Consider the following 20,819-nt stretch of genomic DNA (forward strand, 5'->3'; position numbering starts at 1 on the left):
CCCCGCCCCTGGACGCACGCCGCGGAGGCCCCGCCCCGCCCCGCCGCGCTCCTCGCGTCCTTCCGGCTCCGTGGTGGAAGTAGCCCTTCGCCGCGTCTTCCTGGAGAAGAAGGTGGGGTTCCGCGGGGAAAGCGGCCGGCGGTCACGCCAGCAGCCGGAAGTGGGGTGGGGGCGCGGGCTCTCCGGGCAGCGGCCCTCGGGTGCTGGGGTGCGGCCGAGCGGGGACTGGGCGAGCCCGGAGCAAGCGGGCTGCGGGAAACGCCGCGTGCGCCCGACGGGCGGGAGTTGTGCGCCGGGGCCGGCCGCGCGCCAGGCCCCGCCCCTCGGGGCCCCGCCCAGGGCGCGCTGCCAGGGGTTTCCATGGTGATGGTAAACAAGCCTCAACTGCCTCAGCTACAACTGCCAAGTTCCCCGCGTTCCACCCTCCTCTAGGTGCTCAGAGGGACGATCGAGGTGCCGGATGTGAAGAGCGGGAGCGTGGAGACCCGGAGCCCGAGGTGAGGGGCGGGACGGGCGGCGGGTCGGAGGCTGAGGGCCGCACCACTGGGACGGACCGAGAACCGGGCCCTCTGGGCTGGGGGCGGCGGGGCTGGGATACGGATTTGGGGGAGGCTAGGTCTGAAGTCAGGGGCCTCACCCACGGGGACCGAATGGGCATTGGGCACGCAGGGGCTGAGGGTTGGGGTCGGGAGAGGCAGGGGCTGAGGTCAGGGACTGGGCCCCCTGGGGCTGAGAATTGGGGTCACGGAAGGTGGGGTCAGAAGTCCACGGCCGTAGAGTCGGGGACTGGACCCCTGGACTGAGATCGCGGGTGCGGGGAGGCAGGCCTGAGATCAAGAGCCATCCCCTCGGGGACTGGACCGCTGGGCTGGGATTCAGGGCCGCGGGAGGCAGGGAGGGAGGAAAGGCCTGGTGCGGCCTCCGGGGTTAGCAGAGCTTGAGCGCCCTGCCAGAAATAGCGCGAGGGCACCTGACGACCGTGGGAGAGGGGCTTCATTTAAAAATGAAAGCAGTACTTTCACGTGGTTGAGTTGCACCAGACTGGTTGGCAACTGACTCCTCCCCCCTCCCACGTTCCCGCTCGCTGAGCCTCCACTTTCGGTCTTTGAGGCCTTTTCTTCCTCTCGGTGTGGCGTGTGAGTGCCGAGCGCCGGTCTCCGTTTTGTCTCCTGCTTTTAGAGGTATTGTGTCTGGTTTTTGGGTAGAAACTCTTTGGTTCTCGTTATCTCTGCCGGGTGACCACACTTACGCGGAGCGAGCTTAATCGGCCGTTTCTTTTTCCCTTGCCCTTTATTTCTTTGTATCCTTGAATGTATTTTTTGCTGGTTCTTGACTGCGCCTAAGAAACTTCTGGACTCTGCCGGCGCTTGCGCTGCGCCCTCTACCTTCGGTGTGCCCGCGTGGGTCCCTGAAAGTGGCGCCGGGCGGCCTGGTGACGCCGGCAGAGTCCGGGGACTCGCCCGACCCCGTCTTTTATAGACCGGGTTAGGAGGCCACAGGCCCCTCCCTGTTGGTCTGTTCCCTTCAGGAGCTCTCAGGTTCTCGCCGGACAAATCCCCAGACCCCGGAGAGCCCCTTCCCCAGCTCCAGCAGGAACCCCCTCCCCCGCCGCCCCGCGTCCCTCGGGCCGGGCCCGCCGGCCGGACTCTCCTCGCAGTAGTTCCCTTCCCCCGAGGCCTCAGGACGCAGGAACGTGCTTCCTTTAGCTCTCACAGCTACCTGGGGGTGTCCGGGCTCCTGTCTGCCCCGCGGCCGCGTGCGTGGCGGGAGCGGGGTCCGCGAGCTACGGCTCGCTGAGTGGGGGGAACCGCCCGCCGGGAAGGGGGCCCCCGAGGTGCCCAAGGTTAACGCCGCGCCTCAGGTCTCCGGAAGTTGGTGGCGCTGGAAGAGCTCTGAACACTTCAGATACTCTTTCAGTTCAAAACGTGGTCGAAATTCCCTATCTTAAATGTAATTCTATTACTTACAGTCATTTTTTTAAAGGTTAACGGTTTCTGAATTTCTAGTAAGAATGAAAATACTTCGGGTTCTCCGGTTAGACAAAAAAATGCGTTGGGGTATGTCAGTGAAAAGTGATGTTTTCAGTGTTAATTTCTAGTCAAGATTCTTCATTTTGAAGTGAGTAAATTTCTACTTATGAAGTTTGGGAGAGGTTGCTGATGTTACTAATTACTGGTCTTTAAGCAAGCCCATCTTTAGTCATCTCTTGTGCCTGTATGCATTTCTGTAATTTGATTAGATTTATTACATACTAGGTCTTTTTTATTTTAGGTTTTAAAATAATTTTTTAAAAAGATTTTATTTATTCATGAGAGGCAGAGACACAGGCAGAGGGAGAAGCAGGCTCCTCACGGGGAGACCGGGGGAGACCGATGTGGGACTTGATCCTGGGTCCTTGGATCACGCCCTGAGCCGAAGGCAGAGACCCTCAACCGCTGAGCCCCCCTAGGCGTCCCTAGTTTTTAAAATTTTAACATTGTTTTTGTGGTATTTTTTTGGCAATTTTTAAATTTTATTACTTTTTAAATTTTTATTCTTGAGAGACATAGACAGAGGGAGAAGCAGGCTCCACACAGGGAGCCCCATATGGGACTCGATCCCGGAACTCCAGGATCACGCCCTGAGCCAAAGGCAGACGCTCAACTGCTGAGCCAGCCAGGTGTCCCTGTAATTTAAAAAAAAAAATTAGCAGGTGACTGGTTTTCATTTAAAAGTCTTGCTACAGGGCAGCCCGGGTGGCTCAGCGATTTAGCGCCGCCTTTAGCCCAGGGTATGATCCTGGAGACCTGGAACCAAGTCCCACGTTGGGCTCCCTGCACGGAACCTGCTTCTTCTTCTGCCTGTGTCTCCGCCTCTTTCTCTGTGTGTGTGTGTCTCATGAATAAATAAATAAATAAAATCTTAAAAAAAAACAATGGCCTTTATCAATGACAATTTGCTCTCCTTTAAAAAAAATAAAAGTATTGCTACAAAGCTTCCTGTAAACATAAAATATTCAGGTAAAAATGTGAATTGATTTAAGTGAAAAGATTGATCAAAATAGGTTAGTCTTCAGATATGGCCAAAACTGAAGGTGAGTGTGGAGACATCCCGGGCCCATCCAGGATAAGTGCCTGCAGGGGCTGCAAAAATGTGAAGGGGTCTCCTCCTCAATCTGAGCTCTGGCACTCACTCAGACTTTTTGGAGAGCACATTAATTGCCCCTTATTGGGTCCAGGCACAGAGCTAGGAATTTGACCATATTTTGATGGCACATGCTCATGACCAGTCTGTAAGAGGGGAGGGTATTGCTGTTATCCCTGTTGTACAGATGAGAAAATGGAGGCCGAGTGGAAAATGAAGTCACTTGGCCAGGGATAGAATAGGATTCAGATCTGGCTGACAGGGACTGCCCTCCTCTGCCAGGGACCCTGCTCTCATCTTACTGCCCTCATTTGGGGTTCTTGTGGAAAACCAAGAGGCTGATCTGAAGGAAAATCAGGCTCATCTAAGGCCAGTCTGGCTTATTTGACAGCAAATCCCAGACATAATGTTTATATCCATAAATATTGAAAGATTTTATTCATGAGAGACAGGAGGCAGATACATCTAGTTCAGAGGGAAAGCAGACTCCTCACAGGGAGCCTAATGTGGGACTCCATCCCCAGACCCCAAGATCATGCCCTGAGCTGCTGAAGGCAGACGCTCAACCACTGAGCCACCCAGTAGTCCTATATCCGTAAATATTTTAGTTTATATTCTGTGGATTTAAAAAATACAACTATAGTACCATTATCACACTTGAAGAAATAATAATTCCTTGAGATCATCAAATACCCTGTGTTCAAATGCACCTGACTGTATAATTTTTTTTAATGATCTTTTTTTGTAGCTGGCTTGAACCGGAATCCAAACAAGGGTCATACCTTATATTTGGTAGATACATCTCAAATTCAGTTTATCACAGCAGTGCTGTTCAATGGAAATATAATGGAAGCCATGTGTAATTTCACATTTTTTAATAGTACAAAGAAACGTTCGTTCTAATAATTTAACATATTAACATATATTCAAAATATTTCCTCGTGTAATTTTTAAGTTACTTTTTTTTTTTCAAATTAAGCTTTCAGAATGCAGTGTGTACTTTATATCTACAGCACATCTCAGTTTGTACTAACCACATCGTAAGTGTGGTTATTAGTGCAATCTAGAGGTTCTCTATCCTTGTTTAGTAAATTGGGTTGAGTGTCACATAGAGTTCCTTTCTTGGCTTTGGGTTTTTTTTTCTGATTATATTCAATGGTGATGTTTGAGTCTCTGACCTCTACTTTTCCTCTAAAGGCTGTTCTGGTTCCCTTGAGATTTTTTTTTTTGTTTTTGGAAAGAATACTTCATTGGAGGTGCTGTGGACTCCTTTGGAGAGAGGTACTTAACTCCCCTTGTGATGTTAGCAGCCTTTGATGGTCTTTCCCTGAATGCATTGTTTTGTTAATGTTTCCAAATTAGTGACATTTTAAATACTCCTCATTTATTAGTAGGAATAGTTCCATAGAGAGGAAACTTTGTTAATCATTTGGTTATTCTAAGCTGTACTTTATAAATGACAGGTTGCTTTTGATTTCATTATTCCTGGCATTTATCAGTATTCAGCATAATAGCATGTGCCAAAGACACTTTTTCTAGTATCATTATGAAGTTGGGGTTTTAACATATAGGATGTATTTTAATCCACTGTGGCTTTTATTCTCTTTGGTGCACAAAATATTTTTTGTGGCCAGTGGGAGCCCTTCAGATTGGTTTCTGACTTTTCTTGACCCAACCACAGTGATCTTTGATGCCTTCCTTAGTAAGGTGTAATACTTCCATTAAGTGTGTCCACTAGTTTATTCAACTGGCCTTTATTGGTGGGCAGTTGGGTTGTTTCTAGCCTTTTCCTCTTAGAAATAGAGCTGAGATGAATGGCTTTTACAGGTGTCTTTGCTTTTTTGTTTTGTTTTGTTTTGTTTTTTTGTTTTTTTGGCCATTGAATATATCCACAAATGGTAAGTGAAAGTGCCACAAAAGGTATTTATAACCTTGCCAAGAGGATGTGTTTTCAGACTTCTGTAATTTTTGCCAGTATGGTAGATATTTTCAATGTTACTTCATTTTATTTTATTATTTTATTATTTTTTAAGATTTTATTTATTCATGAGAGACACAGAGAGAGGCAGAGACATAGGCAGAGGGAGAAGCAGGCTCCCTCCATGCTGGAAGCCCAATGTGCGACTCGATTCTTGATCCTGGATCCTTCATGCTCTGAAAGGCAGCCGCTCAACTGCTGAGCCACGCAGCTGTCCCAATGTTACTTGATTTAAAATTTTAATTTATCTTAGATGGGAAAGGTGGAACATCTTTTCATGTTTAAGGTCATTTCTTTTTCTGTTGACTCTCTATGCCTCTAGCCCATTTTCCTTTTTGGGTGGTTGGACTTTCTTATTTTAGATACTCTATAAAGGAACATATGTTAAAGCTTTAGGGAAAAAATTGGAAATATCTTTCCCTTTTTATCGATATTTTTGCTTAGCTTGGTGTTCTTTTAGCTATGCATAAGAGGTGTGGAGGTTTTATATTTTATTTTTGTTTTTTATTTTGAGGTTTTATTTGTATTTATGTAATGAAATTTTTCGTTTTTTTCCTGTGTTGTGGGTTTTGGGTCATGGTCAGAAAAGTTTTCCTGTTCCCAGTTTATCCATTTTCCTTGCTTTTCTTTATATTGTGTAGGCTATTTCTTAGCATTTCTCATAAAACATGAGAAATTCTAAGTTAACTTTTACCGTCATAAATATGTCAGTGTGACAGATTGCAGGGACTGACTTTGAAATGATGAACTACAATTGCATTTTTGGAATAAACCCAACTTGGTCATGATTATTACTTTGTATATAGCTAGATTTGGTTGGCTGATAATTTCCTTAGGAGCTTTTCATCTTGAGTTCATGAGCAAAATTAACCTGTGAAACTCGATAAACTAATTTTAACACTCTTGAAAATGGAAAATCAATTCCAGGTTGATTGTAGATCAATACAGAAATGTAGATGAAAATAACGAAGCTTATAAAGTTACATATAGGAATGCCTGGGTGGCTCAGCGGTTGAGTATCTGCCTTCGGCTCAGGGCATGATCCCGGAGTTCTGGAATTGAGTCCCACATCGGCCTCCCTGCATGGAGCCTGCTTCTGCCTCTCTGCCTGTTTCTTTGCCTCTCTCTGTCTTTCATGAATAAATAAAAATCTTTAAAAAATAAAAGTTAAATATATATCCATATGGCCTTGGCCTAAGAAAAAGATCTCTTAAACCTGGCACAAAAAGCAGTAATCCTTAAGGGGGGGGCGCGCACAGGGCTAGAATGAAATATTCTGAATGCCTATTAGGTTTCTCTGTATGCTGCTTTTACAAAAATTCTCACCTAGTGTGAATATTACAAATTCCTGGTCACACTCTCGTAAGTCTGTCTACATTGCAAAGGCGACCCATTATTGACATCTCCATAGGTTTTTGTTTTGCTTTCCATAACATTTGTTTAGAATTAGGCTGTCCAACAGAGTATGAGTAACAAATGTAATTTGTTTCATTTTTTAATCAAGATATAATTCACATACCATACAGTTCACCCAGTTTAAAGGGTACAAATCAGAGGTTTTTAGTATATTTACAACATTGTGAAAACCATCACTACTATCTAATTCAAGAACATTTTCTTACATTGAAATACCTGTAAGCATTCCTGGGATGAATCCTATTTGGTCATGGTGTATAACCTTTCTTACATGTTGGCTGGTTTCAGTGTGTAGTATTTTATTGAGGAATTTTACACCTTTACTCATAAAGGATATTAGTATGTAGTTATCCCTTCCCGTGATGTCTGTCTGGTTTTGCTATCAATATATGAGTTTACTAGGGCTGCCATAATAAAATAATATGGACTGGGTTGTTTAAAGAATAGAAATTTATTGTCTTGCAGTTACGGAGGCCAGAAATCCTACATCAAGGTATCAGCAGGGTTGGTTCCCTGTAAAGGCAGTGAGGAAATGATATATTCCAGACCTCTCTCCTTCGTTTGTTAGATGGCTGTCTTCTGTGTCTTAACGTCATTGGGTCTATGTCCAAATTTCCCCTTCTAAAAGGATACCAGTCATAATGGAATATGGCTCACTCTGATGGCCTCATTTTGTAAAAAGGCTATCCAGATTTCACATTTTGAGGTGCTGGGGTTAGGACTTAAGCATCTAAATTTTGGACACACATTTCAGCCCATAAAACAGGGTAATACTGACTTTTGTAGAATGAGTTGGGATGTTTTGATATTTTTATTTAGTATTTTTTAATAATATATTTTGATTGGCTGTTATTCAAAATATTTCGACGTGTAATCAGTATTTTAACGTTGAGATCTGTTACATACTTGTTTTAATCTTTGCAGTTCAGTGTGCATTTTATACTTAACAGCACCTCACAATTCGTAATTGTCACTTTCAAGTGTTCAGTAGGCACATGTGGTTAACGATCATATTTTTATCCTTTGTACCCAGTTTGTTCTTTTTCCAAATCTTTTTTTTCTCTATACTTTAAATTTAGGAGTTTTAGCAACATATGCTTAGGTTGTGTCTTTTAAAAATATCTGTTGGGAACTACATGACCACGTTTATCTTAGCCAGGAAAATCTCCTTTCCATTCTTTATCTGTTCTCTTGCCTCCGTTTGTGTCTTTTTCTCTTACTGGAATTCCTATTATTGACATGTTACTTCTTTTGTCTCGTGTTACATCTTGTGTCCTCCAAATTTCATATATTTTTTCCCTTTATTATTTTTTTGAGATATTTCTTCTACTTGGTTTTTAGTCCACTGTGCCTTCAATTCATTACTAACTTTATAAATTCAAAATTCAATTTTTAGTACTAAAAAAGTTTAGTATTCTGTAATTGAGTATCTGAAAGTGGTCGTTATTTTTTTCTCCTAAAAAAATTAGTGTTTCGTCTAGCGCTTCTCATTCCCTTAAAACTGCTGTTAATAAGCTGTTGTCTGAATGCATGGTATTCTTTCTGGGTGCCTGAGCCACTCTTCTGTGCATTGTTACGTTTCTTTCCTCTTGGTTCTGTTCTCCACTCTCCCAGGGCAGTATACTGTGGTCCCCTGAGCAGCAAACATGGAGCCCAAGATGCTATAGCAGTCTCAGCTCCTATGGCAACTGCATGGGGCCTGACAAGGTGTCAAGTCTCCATAGAGCCCCAGGAGGAAACTCTAGGCCCCTTGAGGGGCTGTGGGCATGTACTACAACCATCTCTCTGGAGACCGTGAGTGTAACCCACAAGGCATCCTAAGGCCTTTGCCCAGCTCTAGGATCTTTAGCAAGGGACATCAAGTAGCAGTGTTTCTATTTATGAAAACTTAACCTGGTAACTTAGATTTTGATTCTTGAGTCACCTGCAGTATGCAATCAGTAGTACCATAGAGCAACAGTTGCTTGTTCTATGTTGGGTAAAAATTTGTCCCTTGTGATAATTTTAATACAGGCATTATAATTTACCTAATTTCACATACTATTTTTGCCTTTTAGTTAACACAGCTTTTGAGAAGTGAATACCGAGGGAAAGTGTATTATTACCTCAGATTTAGCTACAGTATATAAACTAAAAGGCCTAATAATGAAAAGATCATGGAAAACAGCTTTCTTGTTGCATATGGATCATATATATCCTCTTTTTTTTTTTTCATATATATCCTCTTTGATGGATAAAAATGTAGTATTAGCAATAAACATCTAGAATGTTAATAATGTATTTAATCCATCTACAGCTTCTCTTTTTTTTTTTTAAGATTTTATTTATTTATTTATTTATGAGAGAGAGAGAGAGAGAGGCAGAGACACAGGGAGAGGGAGAAGCAGGCTCCATGCAGGGAGCCCGACATGGGACTCCATCCTGGGTCTCCAGGATCACGCCCCGGGCTGAAGGCGGTGCTAAACTGCTGAGCCACCCAGGCTGCCCAGCTTCTCTCTCCTTAATAGCTCTGAGGGAGCTTTATGTATTGAATTTGGGTTGTTATACAAATTAGGGTCAGAGTTCTCATACTTCAGATGCATGAACCCCTTGAAAATTTTGATACAGCTGTGGGAGTGTGCTTTCTTGAAGTGGTTGGTTCAGAACTTATATTCTCAAGTGAGTATCTGACAGGAGAAAAAGTTTAAGAGCCACTGAGTTGGGACTTCATAAATTGTTGGGTTGGAAGAGACTTTTGTGGTTTCCAATGTAATTTCCAGTGGAACAGGAAAATTATCCATCACAAATTAAGGGTCTGGGCTTTGCTCACATACCATCCCTAGACAGGGAATTTGCTTTTTCCCTAGGCCCATCTTTGCTCCTCAAGTGGAAAACAGACATAAGCAGCAGAAATATATCTAAAACTCTCGTGTGAATTTTTAAGATTTTATTTATTTATTCATGAAAGACACACAGAGAGGTAGAGACATAGGCAGAGAGAGAAGCAGGCTCCATGCAGGGAGCCTGATGTGGGACTCGATCCCGGGACCCCAGGATCACGCCCTGGGCAAACACAGACTCTTAACTGCTGAGCCACCCAGGCATCCCTCTCCTGTGAACTTAATAAGAACTGAGTATGAAGATTAAAATGATTCACCATGGGTAACCTGGCTGGCTCAGTTTGGTATAGCATGGGACGACTCTTGATCCTTGACGTTAAGTTCAAGCCTTGTTGGGTGTAGAGATTACTTTAAAAAATAAAATCTCTTCAAAAAAAAAAAAAAAAAAAAAAAATAAAAAATAAAAAATAAAATCTCTTAAAAAATAATAAAAGGACTCACCACAAAGTAAAATATTTATACAAAGCAACACAAAAACAGACACTGGCAAAAGGGCTGCATTTAAAACATATAAAGAGGGACACCGGGGTGGCTCAGTTGAGTGTCTGCTTTGGCTCAGTGTTATCCTGGAATCCGGGATCTGAGTCCCGCATCGGGCTCCTTGCATGGAGCCTGCTTCTCCCTCTGCCTAGGTCTCTGCCTCTCTCTCTCTTTCTGTGTCTCTTATGAATAAATAAATAAACAAACAAACAAACATATAAAGAATTTGAACAAGTATTCAGGGAGGAGGAAGTAGGATAACCTACAAAGGAACAAAAAAATAATAGTCTTCTAAAATCTACTTTTTATACCTCAGGTATTTACCAGGGGAAATTTTCACCCCCCCCTTCTCCCACCCCTGCTTTGTGTCTGTTTAAATGTCACTTCCTCAGCTCCAGTGTTAGTTGATCCCCATTATTTAGTTTTAGGTCATTCAGAATTTGTCATCATACATTTATTTCTTCCTTTCTTTATGGATTTTCTAGTCCACTGTTTTGTGGACCTAGCACAGTGCCTGCATTTTGTAAGTGCACAATATTTCTGAGTTAGCGAATAACTCCCAATTTCGGATAATTTTATCTATTGCACATCACTCATCCTTGAACATTAGCTTCATTTCTACCACAATGAAGGGCACCATTCATTCATTCATTCATTCATTCATTCATGATAGAGAGGCAGGAGACACAGGCAGAGGGAGAAGCAGGCTCCATGCAGGGAGCCCGATGCGGCCTCGATCCCAGGACTCCAGGATCGCACCCTGGGCCAAAGGCAGGCGCTAAACCGCTGAGCCACCCAGGGATCCCCAAGGGCACCGTTTTTATTGCAGGTTACCATCAGTTTTTCCAAACTTGTCTCATTGCTTTCCCATCCCCTCTCTGTGCATCTGTTCCCACCATTTCTTTTCCAGATAGCAGCTAGGCTGTCCTGTTGAAAAGCAAAAACAAATTACACCACATTCCATTTTGAAACAAATGACTTCCCATTGGCCTTAGACTAAAGTACAAAATACCAAACCAGGCTTTCAGGGCTGTGGAGGATCTTCCTCTGCTTTTCCTCTTTCACTGGTCTCAATACAACATGCTCCCCCGTGTCTTGCGTACATGTTGTTTCTTCACTGGGCAGGAGCCATATCATGGCTGATCAATTATTAACAGTCACCTCCCCAGTGTCACCAACCAGTTAAGTCAAGAAGGCATATGTAAGACGTACTTATTAACTGCAGGAAACTAAAATAAGTGAGAAAATGCATACCAATCATATAAATTAACAAAAATATATTTTGAAGAGGTTTTCAAGAAGTTATAAATGCTTATGAAGTAAGTAGTCAGGGTACTTCAGTTCTGTAGAGATATTCTTTCCAAAAACAAGCTAATCTTGTGGCTTAATTTTTCTAAAGAATATTGTTTTCTCTTGAATTCATGAGTTTTTAGTCCCTGTGTCCTTCCATGAATGGGTGGATTTTGAATCTTGTTGCCCAGCTTCCACAATTACCAATCAGGTAATGTGACAGTTTTTCTTTATATCCCCCTCCTTCTAATAATTTTCAAGCAAATTCTAGCCAATGTATTCTCATTCACAGATACTTCCAAGTGAATGTCTAGAAACTAATTCCCTTATATTTAAACACACCTACAGTTACATATCTAAAACAAGTAAATACACTTTAATATGAAAGATTTTAATAACATTTTTAGTCAGTGTTTAGATATAAAATGTTTATAAATGACTCAAAATCCAAATATGCCCCATGTATTGAGAATCCTTGATAAATGTCTTAAGTTTATTTTATTCGGTTATGTGCTTACTTGGTCTTTTCCCTTGGAGCTGTTTTGTAATGAAGCACTGAACTCATTTGTTCTTGTAGAATTTAGTCTGGGTTTGCCTACTCTCATCTAGTAGGTTCCTCTTCCTTGTAAATCCTATTAATTTCATAGTAAGTAGATTCAGTCGGCTTTTTCTTAAATAATTTCATTATTTAAAAGTATTTAGCATACAGAAAATACAAAAGTATAAGGAAGCTCGACGTACCCTCTCACCTAGTTTCAAGTGTGTGAAACTAGGGGTGTTCACCTAGTTTACTAAATCATCACCCTTTCATCTGTAATCCTACTCCATCCACTTAGAAACTAGACCTTAAATATATTTAAGTATTGACTCAAAAATAAAATCACAGCACCATAATTAAAGAATTTAAATTCCTTAATATAATTGTTCGTTTGAACGCGGATTCACGGGTTCATGAAATTAATTCTTTGCTGGGTATTAAAAATTGCGAGTTTTAAACTGATGCAAAATATTTACACGAGTTTGTGGCGAAATATAAAAAACAAGGTACTGTATATACAAAGAAGTTCTACCTTTTGTCCTTTAGTTTCCATTCTAAATTCTTCCTACTTTCAGAGAATTTTTTCCCCCAAAGAAACCGTGCCGATCTACCCCTCCCCTGCGCTGGTACTCTGGACTTTTCCCCATCCTGGCACCTTTCCTGAGAACTCACTCGGAACGGTCTTCCTCGTTGCTTTTCTTCCTTCCCTCCGTCCTCCCACTTCCTGCCTGGGCCGACCGCGCGGGCCGCGGGCCGCACCTGCAGGACGCGTTTCCATTGGTGACATCTTGGCGGGCCCATCGGTGGCACTTCCTCCTTTACACCCCGTGACCCACGTCCGGCCCGCCGCCCTCAGTCACGCGGCCTCTGCCTCCGGGACGCAGCCCCGCGCGTCGGCCTTCCGGACTCCGGACCCGTCGTGGTGAGCCGCCGCGAGCGGACGACCCCCACCCGCCTGCCCGTCCGCCCTCCCCCGGCCCCCGACCCACCCCGCCTCGGCGAGCCCCGGGAACTCGCCCCTCCCCCACAACCCCCCGGCCCGCCCGCGCCAGGAACTCTTTCTTTACCCTCAGTGTCTTAGGAACTCTTCCTCTGTCCTCCCCCCCGTAGCCCCCCTGCCCCAGGAAGTCCCCCCGACCCGACCCGACAGCTCCGCCCCGCACGGGTCCCGGGAACTCTTCCCTGGTCGCCCCAGAAAGCCCCCCCCCCCCCGACTCGGGAGCTCCGCCCCCTCCCTGCAGCTCCGGGAAGCCTGGCCTGGAACTCGGCCCCACCCCCACCCCCACCCCGGCGGCAAACTACCCTCCCCCCCCCCCCCCCCGCCAGCCCAGGCCCCCTCCCGCCCGGCCCGGAGCTTCTCTCCCCCCACCTCCGCTCGTTCCGCCCCCGCCCCGGAAGCTCCCGCTGACCCCGCCCAGGCCCCGCGGAGAGGCGCACTGGGCTCCCATTTTCCTGTGGGGCCGGGTGGATCGTACGTTTTCGGATCCACCAAGTAGAGGCCTGGTGGGCCCCCCGCCCCGCGCCTCGTACAGGTCCCCCCGCCCGGCGAGCTCGGCGCCTGCGACCGCCGCTGTGCTTCCCGCCGAAATCGCTCAGGCGCGCCCCTGGCGGCCCGCGCGGCCGCGAGCTTAAGGGCGCACTTTCCACCCCCGCTAGAAGCGCTTCCCCACAGCCAGTTTCGTTTTCAGGCCAATAACAAAAGGAGTCGCACCTGGACCTTGCCCGGAGCCTTCTGCGTTTTTAAGCGTCGGGTGGAATTAGGGGTCCTTTGGCTGTAAACTGCGTTTGTTTGGTGAAAATAGAAATCAGTCCTGATCCCCTCAGCGGTAAGTCTTAGAGCAAAAAAGAGCTGCGTAGTCCTGAGGCAGTGTCTCTCGCTCACTGTGATTTAAGAGTAGAACTTTGTGAGTAATTAAGACATTCAGGACAACCTGCCTTGTGCGTGCTACGAGCTGCAGGTGAATATTTATTTACAAATAAGGGTGAACATGCGCTAGGTCCTACTGCTAACACAAAAGAGGGTGAAGCCAGGGTCCCACTGAGTACCCCTCCCTGAACCGAGAGGATGGGATGTTAAGCCGCCCTTGTACTGCTTAGATAAATCTAATCAGTCGTGACACTCCGAGGCGCACCCTCTTTATCTTGATTGGATCTACCTGAATCCAAACTAAATCCCGTCTAACCAGTACAGTGAAGGAGGACCTTACAGGAGCCCTAGGACTTTTTTTAGAAATGCGGAATCTTCCCTATTCACATCTATTGTTTCAGAATCTGCATTTTAACACTTCCGTGGGTGGTCTGTGCACGCTCAACTAGAATCCATGCACCTGGGGGAGTTGTGCAAAATCCTTGGCTACATCCTGTAGGGTACAGTACAGTTAAATTATCTTTAGGTGTGGGACCTAAGAGCAGTATTTTTTCACATGCGGCGATTGCAAGGTGGTGGCTCTGGTGAGACCCATGCTCTATCAGTGCTTCAGCTTGTGTACACGTGCCCATTTCAGTCCTTTGAAAATTGGCTGCAGTGTCTCTGGCCGCCCCTGCACATGCTTGTCCAGGAGGGTCCCCTAGGTGTTGGTTTGCAGACAACACTGGAAGGAGGTGGAGTGAACCAGAGAAAGGAATCAAGATACCTGGGTTCTTCTACCTTTTTTGGATTTCACTCTTATGGGGGTACAGGGGAAGGACAGTGAAGCTTTCTAAAAGCCATCTTCCAGAGATTTTGAAATTATTGCTTCTTAAACTGTAATACTTTGCATTTATACGGGGCTCCCGACCATCCTCCAGATAGTATTTAATAATAGAGAAAACTAGTAAGACGGCAAATTTAAGACTACGTGTTCAGCGAAATTCACTTGAGTTTCCCAGTTACACTTTTCCAAAATTAAGAATGTGGTTTAGTTTCTCAGATGTACCCCGTGGATTTCACATATCCTGGTCTTCGGGGATATTCTCATCACTTGGCTGTGAGTGATGGTAGTGATTTTGTTTTTCCTGTTGAAAAACATATTTCAAAATTTCCTCCCTTTATTCTCAATGTCGGAGCAAATTCAGGTCACAAGAAAAGTTACCAAATAAAACTTGGAAGGAAAAACTTTGAGTATCTCCACCCTAGGCCGCTGCGCCCCCCCCCCCCCCCCCCCCTTGTAACTGGTAAAAATCGTAAATCCTGTTGGAACAATTCTAGCATACTTGATGGAGCTCATCCTAGTCTCCCCTCCTGCCTCTGGTCCCTTCCCTACCCACAACAGTTGTGGCCTTGCTCCACCCCCTCCCTGAAGAAACCCCTCCCACCTTTGGTATTTAGATTTCTTCACTGAGCTTAAGCGCCTTCTAAGTAAGTCTCATCAAGGCTGGTGGGATGTTTCCCTGCTGTTATCCCCCGTATTACCCTTTGAAAAGATAAACCTTTTAAATACTGTGGGGGCAGTCTTGGGTATGTGCTTTAATTTTGGAAGCCTTAGGACTTTAAAGGCCCTCCTGCAGTACCAGTCCTGACTCTTCAAGGAGAAGGGGAGCAGAAGCCCATCCTGACCCCGGCGCCACCACCCCTGGTTGCTCTGGTGTGTGCTGGGGCACTGAGGCAAGACCGCCTTATCGCTCTTTTTTTAGGACAGTTCGTTACCTACCAGGAGTGTCTCCGACTGTGGGCATCCCCCCTCAGGTGGTTCTTTAAGGTGAGCTCTTTTAAGAAAAGTAATTTCTGTTTTGTGTGTGGTATATTTAAACAGGATGTTTCTTAGTGTGAAGTAAAAATTATTGTTGCTAGTTTTAAAAATCTAAGGAGCAGAAACCAACAGTACTCTTCTGTTGAGTTCTAGTTGATGTCCTAGGTACTGCAAAACTCCAAGGAATTCAAATGTAGAAGGTTCTGAGGATAAAGTGGAGATACTGAATTATATTTGCACCTAAAGTTAAATTTGAATTCCATCTGAAGTTTAGAAGAATAAGGAGTTAGCAGGTTATAGGACTTCCCATGAGAAGTGTAAGAGAAAATTAATTCTGGAGTATAAATAAGCGATAAGTTTACATGTAGACCTGTTTTTTAGAAGAGTAGTCTTCACCTTGCCTTCAGAGAAGTCCCTTTGTTTTTCAGACTTTCTCAAGCAAAACATTTATAATCTGTACTGTATTGTTAGGTGTTTTAAGTAATTCTTAAATGCCTGTCTGTGTAAGTAATTCTTAAATACCTGTGTTCGTTTATGCTTCCTGCATGTCTTTTTCTGCCTAGACTGCCATGTTGTGGAGGGAGGTGTTGACCTCACTTGGCCAATCAGTTAATCTCTCCCTAATCTTGGGCCTGCTGTGCTGGGGGTGGGGCCACAGTGGCCAACGGAACAGACTGTCCCTGCTAGGCTCTCAGAGCAGTTTTGAAGACACATTTTAAACAAATCAGAACAAGAATGCTACGGAGTGTAGAAATAAGAGAACTTGTAGAAGAAGATCTTGTGGAAAGAGGTCGTATGTTTGAACTGAGGCTTTAAGGATTAGTAGGATTTAGCTAGGCAGGAGGTTGGGTGGGGAGTATATTTGGGGAGATGATTACTACGTGTAGTCAAATGCAGCAGAAAGCCTGGCACAATTCAGGCACAATGAATCAAAGAGGGCTTTTTTTTCCCTTTTTTTTTTTTCTTTTTTTATTGGGAGCAATGCAAGCTAGATAAATGTGTTGTAGGCCAAAGTTGCAAGGTGTAAGTACCCCCTTAGCTCTGTGGTTTCTGTTCTAGTGCCAGTGGGAAGCCACTGATTTGGAACAAGAGAATGACATAAAGTGAGTTTAGGAGAACACTTGAGCTGCAGATTGAGTTGCAGTAAGGGCTAGCCATTACACTTGGAGAAGTTTAAGAACCAGATGAGAATATCCTGGCATGGGCTGTTGGTGCTGGAATTAGAAATGAGGAAGTAGAAAGGGATAGGAGGGCTATAGAAAGAAAAAGTTTGACAATTGAAATCACGGAGGAGGAGATTATTGAGCTCTTTATATTGTTGGAAATCCAGAGTAGTTGAATAGAATTTAGGAATGTGGTTGAGGGTGATGAATGGGACACTCCAGAATGGTAATGAATTCTTTAGATTTGAGGGCTTGGGTGAAGTTGTCCAAGGATTACTTCACTTACCTTTCTAGAACCTCAGGATGACAGGTAAGGCTATCTATACCTGCTGATGAGGTGCTATAAAAGAGTTCCAGAGAAAATAATTCTTTCGTTTGTGGTGTATCAGAGCTATGGAGTCAAGTTTTGTATGCCAGGCTTCCTGAGGCTGGGTACTTGAGTGTCCTGGGCCCAGACCTAGTTGACCGTGGAGGGAGATCACTTAAGGCTGCCTAGAAAAGAATTCACCCAAGCTCAGTGATTCCCAGCAGTTGAATGTGGAGGAAGGACTCAAAGGAAACAGCTAGGAGAACCAATCAAAATTAATAGGAAAACCAGAAGGTTGCATCTTCTTTAAGAGGGAGAAAGGATTTCCAGGGGGAGTGGTTAAATTCTGCTGTGGGAACAAGTAAAATGGTATATAATGGCATTAGTTCCGAATGGACATTCTTAATTACTAAGAAGGTGGTCTTCAGTGAAAAGACTGAAGAGAAGTTTCTCTTGGCACCTGGATAGCTTGGTTATTTAAGTGTCCAACTCTTGATCTCAGCTCAGGTCTTGATCATGCAGGGTTGTGAGCTCAAGCCCCACGTTAGGCTTCACGCTAGGTGTGGAGCCTTAAAAGTTTTTTCTAGGGTGAGTGGAGTTGGGACCAGAGCAGGATTGTGATCCTGCTAATGATATCAGCTAACAAGAGAAGCAACTGCTTGTTTATAAATTCCTAGACTTTGTGGCATGTGGCAGTTCCTTCACGTAGTCGCTGTTCTTTGAATCAGCTGCAGATGGGGGGAATGAGAAAAGGTGAGGTTGCCACAGACAGCTCAGGGCTTTGGGCAAGTGTGTGTGTGTGTGTGTGTGTGTGTGTGTGTGTGTGTGTGGTAGAACTGTAGGCAGTATTGAGGGCCCACTTTAAGGTTGGTGATCCTGATTCTACAGTAGTCATTCTCAGCTGGGAGTAGGTTTTACCCTCAGGGAACATTTGGAAATATCTGGAAATCTGTGGGGTTGTCACACCTGGGGGGAGGGTATTGCTACTGGCAGCTTGTAGGCAGAGGCAAGGGATGTTGCCTTCCAGCCTATAGTGCACAGGCCTATTCCCTACAACAAAGAACTGTCTGGTCCACAATGTGAACCATTTGGCCTGGCTATGTGACACTGAGCTACCTGGTACAGCCAGGAAATAGATAACTTAAACTTCCTGAGCTGTTTTACTTCACACGTACAAAAGAGGAGGAAGAGCATATGAAATCTGTTATAGGGGGATGGGGCCAAAGTCATTACAAAATCATCCTTTTGCACGTTGGCAGTTTTAAAAAAAATGATTAAGTGCTGCATAGTGACTTCATCAAATACTGAAATTACTGTAATTTATTAAAATTATGAGCCAAGGGACACCTGGGTGGCTCAGTCAGTTAAACATCTGCCTTGAGCTCAGGTTGTGATCCCAGAGCCCTGGGATTGATAACCAATATCAGTCTCCTGGTCAGCGTGGAGCCTGCTGCTCCATCTGCCATTCCCCTGCTTATATTATTACAAATTTGCTCTGTCTTTTCTCTAGTAACAAGAAAATACCCTTTTACTTGAGTGTCATAATCTCACTTTCCTCCAGTTCTGAGAAGTTCTCTATTTCTAAATATTGGCTTATTTCATTCTTTTGTCTTCCCTTTAGAACTTAAAATAACTGACCATTAGAATTGATAGGCTGTGGCTTACTGACAGAGGCTTCTAGATCACTATTGTATTTTTTTTTTTTTTTTTTAGATTCCTAATTCTTTTTCAGTCTGTAATATGTACATTTTAGGGGAGACCTGGGATTGAATCTGAGTTCAAATGTATTGGGTGTATTTCTTAACATTTTATTTTTTCATCTGTAAAATCAGAAAAATAAGATTTACTGCATATTCTTGTACATAATAAATGAAAAATTATGTAAAGTTTTTGCTTTCTTTTCAGCCACAAAAAACTGCACCCAAGCTTGTTTGACGTCTGTCCTCTCAAGTGTCCATGATGCTGGGCCCCGAGGGAGGTGAAGGCTTTGTGGTCAAGCTCCGTGGCCTGCCCTGGTCCTGCTCTGTTGAGGATGTGCAGAATTTCCTTTCTGACTGCACAATTCATGATGGGGCTGCAGGCGTTCATTTCATCTACACTAGAGAAGGCAGGCAGAGTGGTGAGGCTTTTGTTGAACTTGAATCAGAAGATGATGTAAAAATGGCCCTTAAAAAAGACAGGGAAAGCATGGGACACCGGTACATTGAGGTGTTCAAGTCCCACAGAACCGAGATGGATTGGGTGTTGAAGCACAGTGGTCCAAACAGTGCCGACACCGCCAATGATGGCTTCGTGCGGCTTCGAGGACTCCCATTTGGATGCACCAAGGAAGAAATCGTTCAGTTCTTCTCAGGGTTGGAAATTGTGCCAAACGGGATCACACTGCCTGTGGACCCCGAGGGCAAGATTACAGGGGAAGCCTTTGTGCAGTTTGCCTCCCAGGAGTTAGCTGAGAAGGCCCTCGGGAAGCACAAGGAGAGAATAGGGCACAGATATATTGAAGTGTTTAAGAGCAGTCAGGAAGAAGTTAGGTCATACTCAGATCCTCCTCTGAAGTTCATGTCTGTACAGCGGCCGGGGCCCTATGACCGCCCTGGCACAGCCAGGAGGTATATTGGCATTGTCAAGCAAGCAGGCCTGGAGAGGATGAGGTCTGGTGCTTATAGTGCAGGCTATGGGGGCTATGAGGAGTACAGTGGCCTCAGCGATGGCTACGGCTTCACCACTGATCTGTTCGGGAGAGACCTCAGCTACTGTCTCTCGGGCATGTATGACCACAGATATGGAGATGGCGAGTTCACCGTCCAGAGCACCACTGGACACTGTGTCCACATGAGAGGGCTGCCGTACAAAGCTACCGAGAACGACATTTACAACTTCTTCTCTCCACTCAACCCTGTGAGAGTCCATATTGAGATTGGCCCTGATGGAAGAGTGACGGGTGAAGCTGATGTTGAGTTTGCCACTCACGAAGAAGCTGTGGCAGCTATGTCCAAAGACCGGGCCAACATGCAACACAGATACATAGAACTTTTCCTGAATTCCACAACTGGGGCCAGCAATGGGGCATATAGCAGCCAGATGATGCAAGGCATGGGAGTGTCAGCCCAGTCGACTTACAGTGGCCTCGAGAGCCAGTCTGTGAGTGGCTGTTACGGGGCTGGCTATGGAGGCCAGAACAGCATGGGTGGATATGACTAGTTTTGTAGGAGCATTTGAGTTATTGCAATCAAATTTTCACAGGCAGCCAACAAGCAGTGAAAAGCAATTATTACTCTAGAGGAAGCTGTGGGACCCATTTTGCACCATGAGTTTGTGAAATCTGGATTAAAAAATTACCTCTTCAGTGTTTTCTCATGCAAACTTTCTTCTAGCATGTGATATTGAGTAAACTAAAACTATTTTCAGCTTTTCTCAATTAACATTTTGGGTAGTGTACTTCAGAGTGATGTTATCTGAGTTAAAGTAGTTTTAAGTACATTAAATGGATCTTTTACACCACATCACCGTGAACACATTGGGGAGACGTGCTTTTTTGGAAAACTCAAGGTGCTAGATCCCTGATTCAAAGAGGAACATTTCTCCTGTTTGTTCATTCTAGTTTATTTTCATTTAAAATCTTTTTAGGTTAAGTTTAAGCTTTTAAAAAATAAGTTAGTTTTGAAAATTGAGACACATTACTAATACTGTAGGAATTGGTGAGGCCTTGACTTAAAACTTTCTTTGTACTGTGATTTCCTTTTGGGTGTATTTTGCTAAGTGAAACTTGTTAAATTTTTTTGTTAACTAAATTTTTTTCTTAAAATAAAGATTTTTTCACAATGACTGGCACCGACTATATACTCACCAAAAAGCAAAATGGGTGGTTGAAGAGAATTTGTTTTAATACTGCTGTATTTCAGTGTGAATTTCAAAACTAATTTAGCACATGGAATCTAAGATTTCCCTTATTCCTATACCAAGGCTAAATTAAAAGT

General features: G+C 44.3%; 1 protein-coding gene across 5 annotated transcripts; it reads left to right on the forward strand.

Moving 5' to 3' along the window:
• The first annotated feature begins 24 nt into the window (after window positions 1-24).
• HNRNPF (heterogeneous nuclear ribonucleoprotein F) lies at window positions 25-20,667 on the forward strand. Of its 5 annotated transcripts, none has more exons than XM_038578118.1 (4): window positions 25-112; window positions 433-497; window positions 15,317-15,381; window positions 18,748-20,667. In XM_038578118.1, exon 4 carries the CDS (start codon window positions 18,799-18,801, stop codon window positions 20,041-20,043), a length of 1,245 nt encoding a protein of 414 aa, XP_038434046.1. In that variant the 5' UTR covers window positions 25-112; window positions 433-497; window positions 15,317-15,381; window positions 18,748-18,798; the 3' UTR covers window positions 20,044-20,667. The 5 variants fall into 5 exon arrangements, with proteins under 5 accessions (XP_038434046.1, XP_038434050.1, XP_038434049.1 ...); XM_038578119.1 differs by lacking the exons at window positions 25-112; window positions 433-497 and adding exons at window positions 12,473-12,626; window positions 13,393-13,530; XM_038578120.1 differs by lacking the exons at window positions 25-112; window positions 433-497 and adding an exon at window positions 1,089-1,181.
• The last annotated feature ends 152 nt before the right edge of the window (window positions 20,668-20,819 follow it).

This window comes from Canis lupus, chromosome 28 (genome assembly GCF_011100685.1).
Source record: "Canis lupus familiaris isolate Mischka breed German Shepherd chromosome 28, alternate assembly UU_Cfam_GSD_1.0, whole genome shotgun sequence".
In the NCBI taxonomy this organism is placed as follows: Eukaryota; Metazoa; Chordata; class Mammalia; order Carnivora; family Canidae; genus Canis; species Canis lupus.